A 16,818-nucleotide genomic window follows, 5' to 3' on the forward strand; every position below is an offset into this window, starting at 1 on the left:
GGCTTGAGTTTAAGCCACTGGGTCCGGGACTTGAACTATGGTCAACTACATGGGAGTCCAGCGACATAGCCATTACGCTAACTGCTGGTCCCATCCAGATACTTTCTTTGTGGCCAGGATACCAGTTTCAGACAACTCATGTACTTCAGTATTTTGAGACATATCTTACACAAGAACCTGAATTCTGTATGTCACCAACATGAAATTATGACTCGGGTGAGAGTTCCAAAATGAGAACACTTATTATTCAGGCATACTAAATTGGAGAAAATTGCTCAAATTGTTTGCAATGTGCTCATATCAATAGGAATCATACATATTAAAAAAAAAACTTTAAGGGGAACCAGCAGTTAGCGTAATGGCTATGTCGCTGGACTCCCACGTAGTCAACCGCGGTTCGCGTCCCGGACCCGGTGGCTTAAAACTCACGCCTGGCGCGTGTGCGTGCATGCCCAAGATCCCGAGAGGAGAATGGAGGAGAAGGGATTGCGGCATGACCATCCCCCCTGGGGGGTGATTCCTCGCTTTCTGTCTCTATGTCTCTCTCTGTCTGTCTGGCGAGCACACGCGCCCTACAATGAAAAATCTCTCAAAAAAAAAAAAAAAAACTTTAATAAACCTAACATTAACTTTTTAAAAATTACTCAATCACACCACCTCTCACCCAGAAGGAATACAGATCAGTTTCAACACACTGACACAAATCATGGGCAATTGCACTGTTGGATTTCTTGTTGACTAGTCATGGTTGTGTCTGTGCCAATGCTATTTTTTTTTTTCCAAAAGTGCTATAGGGCATGTGTACTCACGAGAGAGAGAGAGGGAGAGGAAGAGAGAAAGCACACCCAGGGAAGATGGCCATGCCACAATCCTTTTTCCTTTGTCTTCCTCTCAGGATTTTGAGCATGCACACACATATGCCCAGCATGGTTTTCAGGCCACCAGGCCTAGGTCTCAAACCATGCAGTTGGTCTTGTGAGATCCACTTGACTTAACTGCCAGGCCATTAACTTGCCCAGTTAACACTTATTGTACTTGGATCTATGAAACAAGAAAGGTGAAATAGGCTGTGTATCACCTGGACATAGCTATTTGATTCTCTAAGGTTGATCTTCATGGCCTAAATGATTTAGGTGGATAGTTAGGGTTCCTTACAGGAACTACTGTTACTCTTTTTGTTAAAGTGATTATAATACTCGTTCACTGCATTCTATCAACAGTCTTAGATTCTTTTACACAGTTACTTTTTCTATTGGGTGATCTCCATGATGATACAATAAACAAGTCAAGAATATCAAGATGCCAGGACCAGCAGTTAGTGTAATGGCTATGTTGCTGGACTCCCACGTAGTTGACCACGGTTCACATCCCGGACCCGGTGGCTTAAAACTCACACCGGGCGCGTGTGCATGCGTGCCCAAGATCCCAAGAGGAGAATGGAGGAGAAGGGCCATCCCCCCTGGGGGGGTGATTTCTCACTTTCTGTCTGTCTGGCAAGCACACTTGCCCAATAGCGGGAAAAAAATAAAAAAGCCTCTCAAAAAAAAAAAAAGAAAGAAAGAAAAAGAATGTCAAGATGCCATACAGTTTGTCATGAAGATGCCTAAATGATTTCTGAACAGTGAAGATATGAGTATCTAGTTTTCTCTGAATCTTTCAATCTCTTTGTGAGAATTATCAAAAGAGAGTACTAAGGGACAGAAAATACAAAATGATAATAGCCAGACCATATATGAAAATGGAACTGTGGCCCACAGTTTGCACAAACCAGCCCAGGAAACAACTCCCCTACAGTAACCATTCTAAGAAGCCAGCTATCTGTAAGTCAAGATTGTAATATGTCAGATCACAGTGCCTAGCACAATTCAGGAAGTCAACCAATAACTCTACTAACAGCCCCCAAGTGCAAATAATTAATATTGGACAGCTTTCCTAATTTTTGCCTTTATTTCCAACTTAGTACCAAATGTGTACCCATAAACAATCACATAGGATATTGTTTCTAGTGGCCCACCTACAGTCTTCCAATCAAAATGTACCTTCCATATTGAAATTTTTTTTTTTTTCAGGATTAACATTGCCAGAAACCCTATTGCTGATCTACTCTTCTACAGCCAGTAGGACAAAAGAGTACTTCTGGAGTCCAGATTATGCAAGGAAAAAGTTTAAGCTGCTTGTCTGGGCACTAAAATGCCAATTCTACCCATGCTAAACCAAGAAAATAGTTTACTACTTCCTGATCTTTTTTTTTTCTTTCAAGATTTATTTATTTCTATTTGTTATTTATTTTGACCACAGAGAGACAGAGAAAGGGAAAGTGACAAGGCAAACTCCCAGGTCCTGGACTTGACAACACTGTCAGCCATGTGGGAGTCCAGCACCCCAACCACCATGCCACCTGCCAGCCTCCCTGATCTAGGTTGTAAAGAGAGCTGATCATTAGGGAAACCAGGAAATTCCATCTGAGGAGGGGGGAATGCTGGGCATCTTCAGAGTTACAGATGTACAGGGGACAACATAATATGCCACTGTATTCTAAGAGAAAACAGCAAGTAGGATTGAAGGGTAAAAACTGTCTTGGTGAAGTTTTATTTTTTTAACTTTTTATTTTTTTATTCATTTATTTTTTAGTTTGACCAGAGAGAGACAGAGAGTGAGAGAGAGAGGAAGTGAGAAAGCAAGCCACCAGATTCAGGACTTGAACCCTGGTCGGCCATGTGGGAGTGTCCAGTGCCTTAAGCACCATGCCACCTCCTGGTCCCAGTGAAGTTTGTTTTCCTACCGGGCTCAGAACCAGGAGACTAGCAGGGTTAGGACCTGGTAAGAGCAGGACTTACTCGTATAAGGTAGAGGTCCCTGAGAAGGGTCTATCAACACCTTAAAATGCCAACCAAAATTTTGAATGTATATACATGTTTTCCTGAGAAAGAACCCTTTCACAAATGCTGAGGTAAAAGCAATACAGTTGCAGACTAGGACACAAGAACCATCAGATACCAAGTCTGAGAGCTCTCAAAGCCATTAGTAAAAAGTTGGAACATGGTCTCACAGCAGAGCCAACTAAACACTTGTTTTGTTTTGTAAAGAATATTTTTAAAGAATTTTTTAAAATTTAACTTTATTATTATTTTCCAGTCTGATTGGAGAGAGAGGGGGAAAATGAGAAAGCAAGCCACCAGGTCCAGGAATCGAACCACGGTTGGCCATATGGGAGTCCAGTGCCTTTAACCACCATGCCACCTGCTGGTCCCATAAAGAATATTTATTTTTAAATTTGCTGTAAGGTCTGTGTGCTCACGAGAGAGAGATAGGAAATGAGAAAGCAAGCCACTTAGGTCCAGGACTCAAATCACAGTCAGCTACATGGGAGTTCATCACCCTAACCACCATGCCACCTGCAAGCCTCAAGCACTTGTTTTTGTGTATCTCCCCAGTTGTACTTTAAGAATTTTCTGTTTTGTTGGTTTAAAAAAAAAAAAAAAGAATTTTCAAAACAAGGCTTTAGAAATTCCCGACTTCAAGTGGGCTTGGTCCACTCTTGTGAGAGTCTTGGGGAGCCTTGTATATGTTTGGGTTATTCACCAACACTAAACTCCAGGAGAGATGTGACAAAATCCTCCAATGGCATGTGCTGATTACAGAGAAGACAAGTGGTCAATGTAGAAAATGCTGGAATTTTTCATTGGAACTGGGCTATGATGAGAAGTGCCTGTCGTGAACATAAGCTACCATGTCTTGTCCATTCCAGTTTCTGAAGATGGAGCAGAAACTGATCTCTGAAGATACTGGATAATAGTTCAAGAAAGATAAAAACGCAGGCTTCCAATGCACTGTGCTTTCACATATTCTGGGTCTAGTTCAGCTAGCAGATGAGCTCATTGATGCATTCACCCTGATAGCTAGCTACATGAGCCATCTCCTTGAGGAAGCCTTTATGCTAGGTGATGTGATGGGTCACTAAAAGATGGAAAGGGCACAAGAAATGAGATATCCTGGAAATACTTCCCCAAGAAGGCAGTGTCATGAATGAAATCTTCTAAGCAAATGACACCAAACCTCCCTAGGAGCTCTTCAATCACTGTGTTGTCTGTCAAAGGGATGTCTTATTCTTGACCACGGCTTGCCCATGTTTTAAGATGAGTTTCCAGACAGATTTCAGTTTTGGAAATCCCCCAGTCACAGAAGATTCCATTATTTACGGCATTCTTAGGCTTTGGGGAATGTCTGACAGATACCACTGAAATTTTTTTATTTTGACAAAGTCTTGCAATGGTCATCTGTACCAGTAAACTCACCCCATCAGTCCTTTTACTATGCATACAACAAAGGCCAACAAATGTCTGCCTGGCACTTCTAAGGCATGAGGTCTTGTGTCTAGTAGTTTGAGACATACCATGTCATGCTGCTGTCACCAGAAACCATTTAGGAATGGTTCCAGTTGCTTAAATCTGGCTCTTTTTCTTTGCTCCTTCCTTGCCAAACTGCTTGTTTACTTTGGGTGACTTTGAGGGATTGATAAACTTTACTCTTTTTCAGATTTTTCTGGAACCAAAGTGATCTTTTTCCTTTGTTCTTGCTCCACCATCTTTGTGGTCCATATCTAATGATTTAGAATGTATAAGTTGAGAGACCACCAGATGTCTTAATGGTTTGATTCCTGGACCTGGCAACTTAAAATTCACACTAGGCACTGTGTGTATGTGCCCAACATCCTGAGAGGAGAATGGATGGCAGTGTGGCCATCCCCCCAGGGGTTGATTTCTCACTTTCTGTCTCTGTCTATTTCTCTGGTGAGTACACCTGCCCTATAGGAAAAATCTCTAAAATAATAAACAGGGGCTGGCAGGCGGCATGGTGGTTAAGGTGGATTCCCAGAGGGCTGACTGTGGTTTTAGTCTCGGACCTGGCAGCTTGCTTTCTCATTTTCCTTCTCTCTCTCTCTCTGTCTCTGGTCAAATTTGAAAAAAAAAAAAATGACAATGAATAAAATTAAATAATTCTTTAAAAATAAAATAATAAACATATAAAATGTATAAGTTGGGGCCAGCAGGTGGTGTGGTGGTTAAGGTGCTAGACTCTCACATGGCTGACAATGGTTTGAGTCCTGAACCTGGCAGCTTGCTTCCCTTTTTCCTCTCTCTCTGGTCAAAGTAAAAAATGATGATGATGAATAATTAAATAATTCTTTAAAAAGTGTAGAAGTTTCCTACATTGGATTTATGTTTTCAGAGAAATATTGTTTCCAGAAATTATTGTATCTGTTTAGTTCAGCATCTCAGCATAAATTATCCATTTTGTTTCAGCCCTTTCACTGCTTCCTGAATGCTTACATCACTTCCCAGCACCAACCCTGTGCATGCACCTTTCTCCATCCTTGGAATACCCTTTTCCAACACTCTGCATTTAGTGTATCTTGACCTTTTAGCATTTGCAGTAATTTATATTATGTAATTCTTTGCATAGCTACATGTTCAAAGTATGTGTACTGGCTAAAATCAACCACATTTATAGGCAATTTGGAAAGAAATACTGTGATAAAAGTGCCTTAATTATCATTTTATATAATAGAGGGGTCAGTCACATGAGCTCTTGTTACGTTCAAATTGCTTAATTCCTAGAGATTTGGCAGTTTCTCTTTACTTCATCTCAATTGAAGCACTAGAATTGTTAGAATGAAGAAAAAGGGGGGCTGGCAGGTGGTGTGGTTGTTAAGGGCACTGGACTCCCACATGGCTGAATGCAGTTCAAGTCCCGGACCTGGTGGCTTGTTTTCTCACCTTCTCTCTCTGTCCCTCTCTGGTCAAATTTAAAAATAAAGTTGAAAATGAAGAAAAGGGTGTGTCTTAGGATCACTGAAATATGTTGCAATGCTATGAGGACTGAGACTATGTCTAACTTATTATGTCATTGAATTACTTAATAGTGTCTGAGTACAGTAGAGGCTTAGCCTTACTTAATGGATGAATGAATATGTGAATATGTCAAAAAATTCAAACCATCAGACCTTGTGACAAGTTCATAGAAAACTAACTTTTCCCCCGGCATGTAAGATAGAATCTAGAGGCAGAATTATTACTAATGAGCACAAAGGGGCTTAAAGTAGGGAAACAGGTTTCCACAAGGGCAATGATTTCTATCAGCCATAGCTGTGGATTATCAAAGAGTGCTATATAAATTACTAAGATGGAAGAGAGTGAGTAGAAGGTGACAAAGGTGCACACCAGGATCAAGATGGTTTGAGTGGCTCTAGTCTCAGGCGAGAGCCTTGGGGAATGGTGGGTACTGTGAATATACTGTACTTGCCTCTTGTGTCTATAGAGGATTCTCACCATGGAGCCACTAGCCCAGGCCATGAGACCAAAACATAGAACATCAGTGAAGCAGAGCATGAACCCATACAGTAGAGTTGTAATTGTGCCAGAAACAAACCCTGTGCAGTATCCAAAATTCAATGTCTGAGTGACATTTCTGTTGTTACAAGGGCCTGTCACTCTCATGGGAATTATAATGTTTACAAGCAGTTGCACAGGCCAGCTGAGTAAACAGGAGGGACCAATGTATTTTGTGGCTCTATGTTTAAGTTCCATCCATTTGGTATTGCTGGGGCTGATTGTCATTGCTTGGAAGCAACTCAGAAGGCAAGTAGTATACAGAGAAATTCCCCGGGATACTCGATAAAGGTAGAAAGAAAGTTTACATCCAGTGTCATCCAGGAAATATTTCAACCCAAATGCTGCCACTGTCTGAGGAATTCCTCTTGAGATAATAGCCAAGGAGTTGGCTAAAGTCAGGTGCTTTAAAATAAGATCTTTGGGCATCAAACTCTTTCCAGTGAATATAGACAAACTATAATGAAACAGAAGTGAGGAATTGCCCAGGAGCCCCACTCCAGTTTGTGAGAAGAAGAAAATCCCCATTGCCAAGTCATTGGGAGTCATTCTCTTTCCATCTGAAAGATGTATTTTTTAGAGTTTAACAGACCCTAGAGAGAAAAATACATGTATTTAATTAAAATAGCTTTTGTTGGATATGTACCTCTTCATAGTATTTATAAACCTTTCCCACTGATAAATATCTTCTAAAAGTTCTGTTGTTTATATTAACAGATAGGTTGACCTTAATGGTACAAATAATATACATTTAGTGAAACTTAATGATTGAAATACTTACATATGTTCAAGTTGTAAAAACTCTGTCCATCAGGGGGCCGACAGGTAGTGTAGTGATTAATGACGCTGGATTCTCACATGACTGACTGCGGTTTGAGTCCTGGACCTGGTGGCTTGCTTTCTCGCTTTCCTTCTCTCTCTGTCTGGTCAAATAAATAATAACAACAACAAATGAAATTAAATAAATAAATCTTTTTTTTTTTTTGGTGGGGGGAGACGTTTTTGCTATAGGGTGCGTGCACTCGCCAGATAGGCCGAGACAGACAGAAAGCTTGAAATCACCCCCCCTGGGGAGATGGCCATGTCGCAATCCCTTCTCCATTGGGCACACATGCACATGCGCCCGGCATGAGTTTTAAGCCACCAGGTCCGGGACTCGAACTGCGGTCAACTACATGGGAGTCAAGCGACACAACCATTACACTAACTATTGTTCCCAATAAATAATAATATATATATATTTTTTGGAGAGGTTTTTCGCTATAGGGCGCATGCGCTCACCAGACAGACAGAGAGAGACATAGAGACAGAAAGCAAGAAATCACCCCCCAGGGGGGTGGTCACGCCGCAATCTCTTCTCCTCCATTCTCCTCTCGGGATCTTGGGCACGCATGCACACATGCCCGGCGTGAGTTTTAAGCCACCGGGTCCGGGACGCAAACCGCGGTCGGCTACGTGGGAGTCCAGCGACATAGCCATTACACTAACTGCTGGTTCCCCCAATAAATAATTCTTTAAGAAACAAAACAAAACAACTCTGTCCATTAATTCAAATGTTCCTAACATATACTTAAACCACTATTGATTACAGTTATTTTACATTCTTTAAGGAAAAAATTATTCTTATAGCCCAATTTTACTTAAGAATAAGATGTAAATATCCTAAATATGATAGGAGGAGGAACTGATTATATTTTTTTAATGATCCCTTTATAAAAAATAACTTTCAGGCCAGTGACACTGTGGTTAAAGGTGCTAGATCTCACATAGACTCTGTGGTTTGAGTCCTGGACCTGGAGGCTTGAAAACATGCCAGACACATATACATGTATCCTCAAAATCCTGAAAGGAGAGAGAAATGAGGGAGAAGAGATTATGGTATGGGGTGCTTCTTTCTTGTGCTTGCTCTCTGTTTCTTTCTGGTGGGCACACATGCCCTCTGGCAAAATAGATTTAAAAATACATAGGATGGGACCAGCAGTTACTGTAATGTCTATGTCGCTGGACTCCCATGTAGTTGACTGCAGTTTGAGTCCCGGACCCGGTGGCTTAAGCTCACGCTGGGCGTGTGTGCGCGTGTGCCCAAGATCCCAAGAGGAGAATGGAGAAGGAATTGTGGTGTGGCCATCCCTCTGGGGGGTGACTTCTCACTTTCTCTGTCTGTCTCTGTCTTTCTGGTGAGCACATGCACCCTATAGCAAAAACCTCTCAAAAAAAAAAAAAAACCAGAAAGAAAGGAAAATGTATGTAAATTATAAATTGACATTATTTTTCAAATCTGGTTATAGAGCCTCACTCACTGCAGATGGGCTGCCTCACCGCACACATGCCCTACAGCATGCACAACCTGCCACTGCCCTGCAGAAATGTTTTGTGGAAGGTGGCATGGTGGTTAAATGCGCTGGATTTCCACATGGCCAATCATGGTTTGCATCTAGGACCTGGTGGCTTGCTTTCTTGCTTTCCCTTTCTCTTTCTGTCTCTCACTGGTCGAATTTAAAAAATAACAACAAATGGAATTAATTAAATAAATAAATAATTCTTTTTAAAAAATCCTGTTTGTACAATTTGGCTGTTACATTTAATGAACTGAATTGCAATTAGAATTCATGTAAACATTTAGTATTCTTCCCAGATACAAGCACTAGGTATAAAAATACTGAATTTTATACCAGCAGGTGGCATAGTAGTTACAGTGCTGAGCCCCCACATAGCTGACTGCGGTTTGAGTCTCAGACCCAATTTTTAGTCTTATAGCAAAAATCTCTCTCTCTAAAAAAAAAAAAAAATGTATATACATACATATATATATATATGTATGTATACACATGTATATATGTATGTATATATACATATATATATGTATGTATACACGCACACATATATATAATTTTAGTGTATCAATTTAAACTTATTTTTATTTAAAAATGTTTGTTTTTATTTTTGCTATAGGATGAGTACACTTGCCAGAAAGAGTGAGAAAGAAAGTGAGAAATCACTCCCTGGGGGGATGGCCATGCCACAATCCCTTCTGCTCCATTTTCCTCTTGGGATTTTGGACACACATGCATGGGCACACACTGTGCATTTTTTCAAGCTGCCAGGTTCAGAACTCAAATTGCTCAGTCAGTCATGAGGGATCTAGCCACCATCATGAATTCCCAAAGGTTTTTTTTAAAAGTTTTTCCCATAGGGCATGTGTGTAAGACAGAGAGAGGGAAAATGAGAAATCACCCCTCCAGTGGGGATGGCCACACTGCAATTCCTTCTCCAGTCTCCTCTTGGCTTTTTGGGCACTAACACACATGTGTCCAGTGTGATTTTCAAGCCACTGGGTCCAGGACTTGAACCAAGGTTGGCCATGTGGGAATCCAGCACCTTAATCACCATGCCACCTGTTGGCCCCAGAAGTTTTTGAAATAATCAAGTTTCTGAAATTTACACACGCTAGAACTCAAAACAGGAGGAATTGCAGAAAGTATTTTCAAATCGTATACCTGATAAGACATTAATATTCAGAATATACAAAGAACCACCACAACAAAAAATAATCTGATTTTAAAATAGGCAAAAGTAGGACCAACAGATGGCGTAATGGCTGTCGCTGGACTCCCATGTAGTCGAGTCCTGGACCCGGTGGCTTAAACTCACACTGGGTGCATGTGCATGCATGTCCAAGATCCTGAGAGAAGAATGGAGGGGAAGGGATTGTGGTGGGGCCATTCCCCCTGGGGGGAGTGATTTCTCACTTTCTGTCTCCCTGTTTCTGTCTTTCTGGCAAGTGCACCCACCCTATGGCAAAAACCTCTCAAAAAAAAAAAAAAAAAAAGGCAAAAGACTTGAATAGATTTTCTCCAAGAAAGATATACAGATGGCCAACAAGCATATGAAGAGATATCCAACAACACTAATCACTAGGGGAATGCAAATCAAAATCAATATGATATCACCTTATACTCATTAGAATGACTACTACCCAAAACAGACAACGCTAAAAAAATGGAAAATTAAATGTATAAACAAGGACACAGAGGAATAATGGATTCTTTGTGGGAATATAAAATGGTGTAGCCACTATGAAACACAGTATGAAAGCTTCTCAGTGAAATTAAAAATAGGATTATCATATGATCCATCTATTGCACTTGATATACTGGATTGTTGGAAAAGTTTTGCATAGAAAAAAATACATCATGAGGGCCAGTAGATGGCAGAATGGTTACGTCACTAGACTCCCATGTAGTCAGCCACAGTTCAAGTCCTGGACCCAGCAGCCTGAAACTCATGCCTGGCACATGTACATACATGCCCAAAATTCCAAGAGGAAAATGGAGGAGAAGGGATTACACCAGGGCCATCTTCCCTAGGGAGGTGATTTCTCACTTTCTATCTCTCTGGCAAGTGCATGTGCACTAAAGGGAAAAAAAATCTCTCTATTAAAAAAAAAAAAAGGAACTGGCAGTTGGCACAATGGCTGTCGTTGGACTCCCATGTAGTTGACCATGGTTCGAGTCCCAGACCTGGTGGCTTAAACTCACACTGGGCATGTGTGCGTGTATGCCCAAGATCCCGAGAGGAGGATGGAGGAGAAAGGATTGTGGCATGGCCATTCCCCCCTGGGGGGGGGGTGATTTCTTGCTTTCTGTCTCTGTTTCTCTCTTTCTGGAGAACATTCGTGCCCTATAGAAAAAACGTCTCCAAAAAGAAAAAAAAAAAAAGATGTTTCTGACAACCCAATATATCCAAAAGAATTGAAAAGCTAAGTCATAAATATTTGTATACCCATTTTCATAGCAACATTATTCACAATAGCCAAAAGGTGAAAGGTACACAAATGTCCATCAACAGATGAATGGATAAACCTCAGGCAGCATGCATATGTATACAATAAAATATCCTGAAAAAGGAAAATTTGACATGTTTCAACATAGGTAAAGTTATCTAAGTGAAATAAGTCACAAATACCATATGATTCTCCCTATATTAGGTCCTACAGTAATCAGTTTCATAGAAATGGCAGTTGCCAAGGACTGGGAGAAGAGAAATGGGAAATTGTAAGTATATAGTTCAGTTCTGCAATGAAAAAGTTATGGATACTTTTTACACTACAATGTGAATATACTTCACACTACTAACCTGTATACTTAAAAATGGCTAAGATGATAAAGTTCTGCTATGTGTATTTTACCAAAATTTCTAAAAATAATGAGCATTTTGGTTACTAAGTTAAAGATGCTGGCCCTTTTATCACTATATATTGGGTCACTGGGAAATTCATGATGGTGTAGATGTAGAAAAATACACCATGACTTTCCCATTGACCTAATAGCTACAATAATGATAGCCAACTAATAATGATACAGACTTTGGCACACAGATTACCAATATGGATTTGATGGTCACAAGGTATTTATATTGTTAAGTGACAGCAATGAATGATATGAGACAGTGTATGAGGTTGTTGTCTATAGCAGCACTGGACCATGACAATGGCAGTAGGAATGGAAAAGGCCAAACGTTCACATTTAGTTTTCAAAAGTGAGGGAGAAATAACTCCATACCACAGGTGGTATCTCTGTGCTCTTGCACATGCCAAGTGAATTGGGACCTATATACCAACCCAGAGGTCAAATTCTTTAATTCCTAAATTGATGACACTTTATACCTCTACCATTTGTAAAACAATGAACTGATATAAACATCCATCTCCAACCTCACTGCGATTCAGTCACTCATACAAAAAAATATAATTTATATGTCCCCCTGAAGCACAGAAATTTGTGAGCAGGAGGAATGGAAAGAGTAAAGGTAGTTCAAAAGACTTAGGATAGATTAAATGAAAGCTACTTAAATTAGGGGGAAAATGTTACAAAATATGTGAATAACACTCATAAAATTCCTTTTCATACTCATTTAATTACTTATCCTTGATGTCTGAAATGATTCCGTTCTTACTTAAATTGTTATTTCCTTAATTTAGAGGAAGGGGGAAGATTTTTCTCCTACTTGACAGGTGTATTTTTCCCCATGGGAACACAATCTCAACTTCTCAAGCATGTCCTGCTTGCCCAGTTAGAGAAATATTAAACTTTATTCCAAATAGAGATATCTGGAGTATTTGGAGTCTCTTTCTGAACTGAGAACTGTATTATCTACTATCCTTTGCAAACATGCATTATAATGTCATCAGCTCTGCTATGTGAAGAGACATGAGAGTTTCAGAGGTATAAGGGTAGATAAAAGAAATACAATCTAAAAAAGAAATGTAATACACTGTAAAGTTATGTGTGATTCAATGTAATATAAAAAGATAATAATTTTAAAATTTTAAATATAAAGAAATACATTCTATAATTGCATTATAACAATTAGATTTCATAACCATATAAAAGCTTGCACAACTCCATCCTTGAAGATTCCACTAAATAATAAGAGGAAAAAAAGAGGAGAGAAAGAATGTGTAACATTCAGGACTTTGTCCTAAATTCAACTGAGAAAATGTCTTCATCATTTTACCATAAATAAACTCAGATGAGGAAGATTCCAAGTGTTGGAAGCCACTCTAGATGACGCATCACTACACTTATTTATTTATTTGGAGAGGTTTTTGCTATAGGGAACGTGCACTCACCAGAAAGACAAGGAGAGACAGAAAGCTAGAAATCACCCCCCAGGAGGGATGGCCAGACCACAATCTCTTCTCCTCCATTCTCCTCTTGGGATCTTGGGCACACATGCACACCTGCCCGGCGTGAGCTTAAGCCACCAGGTCTGGAACTCGAACCATGGTTGGTTACATGGGAGTCTAGCGACATAGCCATTATGCCAACTGCTGGCTCCAATATTTAATAAATTATCTATGACCAGGCTTGACCATGGATTAGGAAGATAGCAAATACATAGTGTAAGTTGAAAGAGAATTACATAGAAGACAGGAGACAGTGAGAGAGGGAGCAAGAGAGAATATGAATCATGTTAGAAATAACAGATAAGGGACCAGCAGCATGCACAATGGTAATATTGCTGGACTCCCATGTAGTTAATTGTGGTTCGAATCCCAGACCCAGTGGCTTCTACTCATACCAGGCACGTGAGTGCACATGCCCAAAATCCTAAGAGGAGAGTGAAAAAGAGACTGGGGGGTGATTTCTCACTTTCTGTGTCTCTTTGTCTCTCCAGCAAGCACACGTGCCCAATAGCAAAAATCTCCCCCACTAAAAAGAAAGAGAGAGAGAGAGAAAGAAAAAGAAATAACATATAAAAATTATCAGGGAGGGGGCCAAAAGGCAGTGTGTTGGTTGGGGTGCTAAACTCCCACATAGCCAACCGCAGTTCCATTCTCAGACCTGCTGGAAGGTTGCTTTCTCACTTTATCTCTCTCTCTCTCTCTATCTGATGAGCACACATGCCATATTGCAAATTTAAAAAATAATAAAATTAAGTAATTTCTTTAAAAATATTTTTTAAATGATCAGGGAGTGGCACAATTCTGGAAAGTGACAGACTGACTGCTAGACTTACAGATGGGATTTTCAAATAAGTGAAGCACTAATGAATCACATTTTCCAGGAACAGTCATTACTTAGTCTATAATCTAGAGAAAGAAGGAATTTATCCAAAAAATGAGATAAACTAGACTCAAGAGTATTTGGATTCTGATATAGGTGGCACAGTATTCTAAGTCTTCAACAATGAGAAAGAAGAACTCGTAACTGGAGGTCAGGAACTGAATGTAAGTGCTTCTAAGATAACTGAAATGAGAAGGACTTCCAAAGAGAATAATCAAAACAATTTGAATACAGGGTTATTTTGCTAAGGCAAAACACTGTTTCTAAGTCCTGATGTCAAAGAGAGTTGTTAAGAGCCACATTTGGAAGCAGAGTGGATTCATAAGAAAAGCAAATAACTCAAAAAAAAAAAAAAAAAGAGAAAGAAAAGAACGCATGGAAACTGCAATCACAGGGCTGTCCTGGTACTACCATGCTGCTTGCAGAGGTATTCTTCTCTGGCTTCTCCCCCCCCCCCCATTACCCTCCACTCAACCCCCCCCCCCATTACCTTCCCCGAAGAACCAGGCTTGAGGTGCCACTGCTGAACAAAACAGGTGGCAGGGCTCATGTAAAAACAACTAAATTATCAGTTTATTTTGGTGCAAAACATTTTTTAAATCCACGCATAGTTTTTGCATGCTATGCATGTTACATGAGCTTTTTGAAAACCTCTCATATATGACTAGGATTCCCCCCTTTCTCTCTTTCTAGAGTACCAAACTTAAGTCCTAAACCTCCTAAGATTCAGAGTATATCCAGAGTGAGTCAATGATCAACTTTCTCCATTTGGATTTTATTCCATAATTATTTTAAGGGTTCTAATTGTGAGGTGCAAAGAATAACTAGTAATGACTTTTCTCCCTGATGCTATATAATCTAAAGGAAAATACAGACTATGCCTAGATTCTTTTTTCAAGTAACAGAAGGAAATTTTCACTACAAAATTACTTTCACATCCATGCTCACAGGCCAGAGTCAGAAGAGCCACCCATACTCATGTATATTCCACATCCCTAAGTACGTCCCACCTGATTATGTGAAAGCTTTGCATACAAAGCAAGAAACCTCCCCCCCTTTTTTTTCATGTAGAGAGACTTTTAGTATAGGATGGGTGAACTCTCTGGCAAGACAAGAGACAGAGCCAGAAAGCAAGAAAACACACCCTGGGCAGATGGCCACACCACAATCTCTTCTCCATTCTCCTCTCAGGATTTAAACTTCACCCACCGTGAAGTTTAAGCCACGGGGTCCAAGACTTGAACTATGATCAACTATGTGGGAGTCAAGCAACATAACCATTATGCCATCTGCTGGTACCAAAAACTCCTCTTTTTGATGGGAGGTTTTATCTCATCTAATTAAAACATTTTGAAAAGTAGGGTTATAAATATCCATTTTGTGCATATGATTTTAAAGCTACTGAATTAAAGAAAGGGAGGAGAATAAGATAAGGAAGAAAAAGGACTATTCAGATATAAAAAGGAATGGTATCAAGGAGAATCTCTAGAGCTTAGGGGGAGAACTGAGTTCAGATAGAGTGGGGTGGGTTAAACACAATACATTCTGTACCTAGTAGGAAATGGCCCCCATTCTGTGTGAAAGCCTTTTTAGGGTCTCATTTCCCAAACCAAACAGAGAGTAAACTTCCCCTCCTTCATACTTACTCATGTGCTCTCTGAAACCACAATGATGAACTCCATGGTGACAGTATAAGCCTTTAAAGTGGGATAAGCCAGGGCTGGCAGGTGGTGTGGTGGTTAAGGCACTGGACTCCAACATGATTGTAGTTTGAGTCCCAGACTTGGCAGCCTGCTTTCTCACTTTCTCTCTCTCATTAAATTAAAAGTAATAATAATTAAATAAATATATCTTTGGCAAAAATTTAAAAAATGGGATAAGCCCCTAGGTCTTGAGTTATATAGGATTACTATTCCCTGGCCCCCTTTCCCACCAGACCAGTGATTTTCAAGTCAACTCTAGATGCATGACAGCATCTGCACTGGGGAACTGAGAGTAACTTTTAAACACTTTTCTCTCAATTACCTGTCAGTAAAACACGGACACATTATATGACAAGATCCAAACAAGCAATTACAAGTAATTGAGAGAGAAAATTTTCTGTGAGCAAGTAAGCCCCTGAAGTGCACAGGTCATCACAGGGAGGGGAGCAGGAGGCACAGAAGTCTAATGATAAGAAAGTGGAAGAGAGTTGCATGGCCTTGTCTGGATCTGGTATAATCCAAGAGCATTTTTCCAACACCTAATCTCTGGGTATTATTATTAGTAACAATTCTAAGGACCATAGAGGGGCATAAAAGAGGGAGATTCCATGGACCTTTTGTCTATCTTCTTTCAAGCGTCATGTTCTAAAAGATTCATTTGTGTTTTCTGTGTAGCTGTAGTTCATTCATTTAATGCTGAAGAGAACTCCACTGCATTCATATGAAACAACTGATACGGACAGTGTGGTTTCCCACTTGAAGCTATTATAAATAAGGCTGCTCTGAACTTTCTTATAACTGTATCCTGCCTGGTACATGCATACATGTGTGCAAGCACATTTAAAAAATAATTGTATTTATTATTGTTGTTGTTTTAATTTGCTATAGGACATGCATGCTCACCAGAGACAGACAGAGGGAGAGAGAAAGGGGGAAAATGGGAAAGTAAGCCACTAGGTCCAGGACTCAAAGTTCAGTTGGCCATGTGGGAGTCTAGTGCCTCAACCACCACACCACCTACTGACCCACACACACATTATTTTTTTTTAGAGAGAGTTTTGCTACAGGGAGTGTGTGCTCCCTGGATAGCCAGAGACAGAAAGGAAGAAATCACCCCCCGGGAGGATGGAAATGGTGCAATCCCTTCTCCAGTCTGCT

The 16,818-nt window shown here is 40.1% G+C and overlaps 1 protein-coding gene across 1 annotated transcript; it reads right to left on the reverse strand.

Annotated features, from left to right (window-relative positions):
• Nucleotides 1-5,777: 5,777 nt before the first annotated feature.
• Nucleotides 5,778-7,245, reverse strand: LOC102496976 (vomeronasal type-1 receptor 4-like). The gene has a single exon (XM_006166745.3). The coding sequence runs from the start codon at nucleotides 6,936-6,938 to the stop codon at nucleotides 6,027-6,029; it is 912 nt and encodes a 303-aa protein (XP_006166807.1). The 5' UTR covers nucleotides 6,939-7,245; the 3' UTR covers nucleotides 5,778-6,026.
• Between the last annotated feature and the right edge of the window lie 9,573 nt (nucleotides 7,246-16,818).

Source organism: Tupaia chinensis, unplaced genomic scaffold (genome assembly GCF_000334495.1).
Source record: "Tupaia chinensis unplaced genomic scaffold, TupChi_1.0 Scaffold144336_1, whole genome shotgun sequence".
NCBI classification, from domain to species: domain Eukaryota; kingdom Metazoa; phylum Chordata; class Mammalia; order Scandentia; family Tupaiidae; genus Tupaia; species Tupaia belangeri.